Below are 2144 nucleotides of genomic sequence, written 5' to 3'. Positions count from 1 at the left end.
GCGTTTTTCCGTTCAGTGAAACGCGCGTTTCACTGGCGGTATGATTTTTTTTTGTTTTTTTTCCTTTATTTTCTCAATTTGTTTTTTTTATTTTAGTTTCACTTTTAAACTTCCCGCCGGCTCCGCCCCCCTGCGACGCGGCCGCTCGCAAGGGACGGAGCCCGGAAGTCGGCAGCCGCCGGAGGACACAGCGGGGATCGCGGACAAGGTAAGACCTGTACGCTGTATTCCCGAGTGTGGCTCGGGGGTTACAGCTTTGTTAACCCCGATCCACACTCGGGAATACCAATGGAAACGCGCGGCAAAACGCCCCAAAGAAGCTCCTGTACTTGCAGCTGGTGATTTCACATATATATTTTTTTTTTTCCAGCGCAACTAAATTGGTTAAAGTCTTTCCTGTACTTCTTTTGGCGTAGGGTCGTTTTGCAGCGTGTTCCTACACGCTGTAAAACGCCCAGGTGGGAACCATGCCCATAGGCAATCATTGGTTTTCACATGTTGAGCGTTTTACAGCACGTAGCAACGCCCAGGTGTGAACCAGGCCTAAATGATGATACTTATCCCTGTGTTAATGCCATGTGAACTGAGCCCCATCTACCTAGAACTGCTTGAAGTGAACCTCTGCTTTGCCCATACTAGTCAAAATAACAGGTTCTCTTTATAGATGGAGACAATAAGCATCCAGTACAGTCCGATCCACCACCAAACCACACAGAATTGTCTTGAAACCTATACTGGCCAGAGCCTTCCTGTGCCATTATGGAAGAAAAAGCTGTCAGCTGTCCATTCAGACCGGCTTCTAGAAGGGTACACAGCGGGGAAAGCCTCCCATTCGGCTTATGACAGCTATGTTAGGTCCCACGTCAGCGGGCTTCCCCGCTGCTCTGCGTAACCTACCACAGTGAGGTCAGAGATACAACAAGCCTCTGACATAAAGTCAGAGGCTTGAGCTCTGTGGATGGTTTGGAATAGTAGAAGTTAGACACATTCAACTGGACTTCTCCTGTTATATTGAAGATGTTTTGTTGCTTATTTGAGCCATTTCTAATGAGTGTCGGCAACATACCCCGGCATTTATATCTACACCTTCAGCACAGACACCTTAACCTAATTACCATGGAATGGCTCAAGGCAGATGTTAATCGTTCACGAACAGGATGGTGGGTTTGAACGTTGTGGGACTCCCTGTTCTAGTTACAAGGGATGGGATTATGTAACTAGAACAGGGGATGTTCCACAACTTTCATACATCCGATCAGTGGCGTCACAAGTGGGGTGCGGGGGGTGTCACCCCCTCTGAAAAGTCGGGCATTCGATCTTGGCCCGAGAGCCTGAAGGTTTCAGGAGAGAGGAGGGGACCTGGCAGCATACATTAGCCCGCTGGGTGACTGTCCCCTCCTCTCTATCGGCGTCCATCACCAAGATGGCCGCCGGCAGGTATCAATAAGGCATGTGCGATGACGCCATCTTGCTCTCGCGCAGTGACGTCACGCAACATGTGCGATGACGTCACGGCGGGATGTCACCCGGTAACCATTCTGGGGTGACACCCGGCCTCAGGACGCCCCTGCATCCAATCCTGTTCTAGGGCAATCAACATTTGCCTTGACACATTCTATGGTGATTGGATGAAGGAGCCTGTGCTACCTGTGTGGATACAAATGTTGGGGTATCTACCTGACACTCATCAGATCTGAAATAGTGGCTTGGAAAAGTTATGAAACATCTTCAGTATTACAGAACAGGTCCAGCTGCATGCGACTAGCCACTGCTAGGTGTAACGTGGAGGAAGATAAATGATGGCATGTCCACTTTAATGGATGTTGCGTGTCTCCATATGTTCTAGAAGGCTAACCCTGTGACTCTGCCCGCCCTGCAGGTTCACTTTTGCGTCGCTGGAAGAAGCACTGGTTTGACCTGTGGATGGACGGAGGTCTGGTCTATTACCCTGATGACAGTCGGCAGAACATAGAAGAACGCATAACCCTAAAATATAACTGCTTGAACGTCCAATCGGGACAGGAGTGTGGAGGTGAGGCTTCCAGTCTTGTTTCTAGTTTGTGTTGGAAGAAACCAATTATATCCTTTCCTTTAATTTTTTCAATGCTAATGGTGAGTGTTTAGAGAAGCTTTAACCAACCAGG

At 48.8% G+C, this 2144-nt stretch overlaps 1 protein-coding gene across 1 annotated transcript in view; it reads left to right on the top strand.

The window, feature by feature from the left end:
* PLEKHB1 (pleckstrin homology domain containing B1) overlaps window positions 1-2144 on the top strand; it is a 15815-nt gene that overhangs the window by 2198 nt on the left and 11473 nt on the right. The window contains exon 2 of the mRNA XM_018572553.1: window positions 1880-2032. Within this exon, the coding sequence (XP_018428055.1) occupies window positions 1880-2032 (153 nt within the window). The remainder of the gene's footprint in view (window positions 1-1879; window positions 2033-2144) is intronic.

Source organism: Nanorana parkeri, unplaced genomic scaffold, assembly GCF_000935625.1.
Source record: "Nanorana parkeri isolate BGI_ZX_2015 unplaced genomic scaffold, ASM93562v1 scaffold2065, whole genome shotgun sequence".
Classification (NCBI taxonomy): Eukaryota; Metazoa; Chordata; class Amphibia; order Anura; family Dicroglossidae; genus Nanorana; species Nanorana parkeri.
Note: the sequence above shows the minus strand (reverse complement) of the source record. Positions and strands in the feature narration are given on the sequence as shown.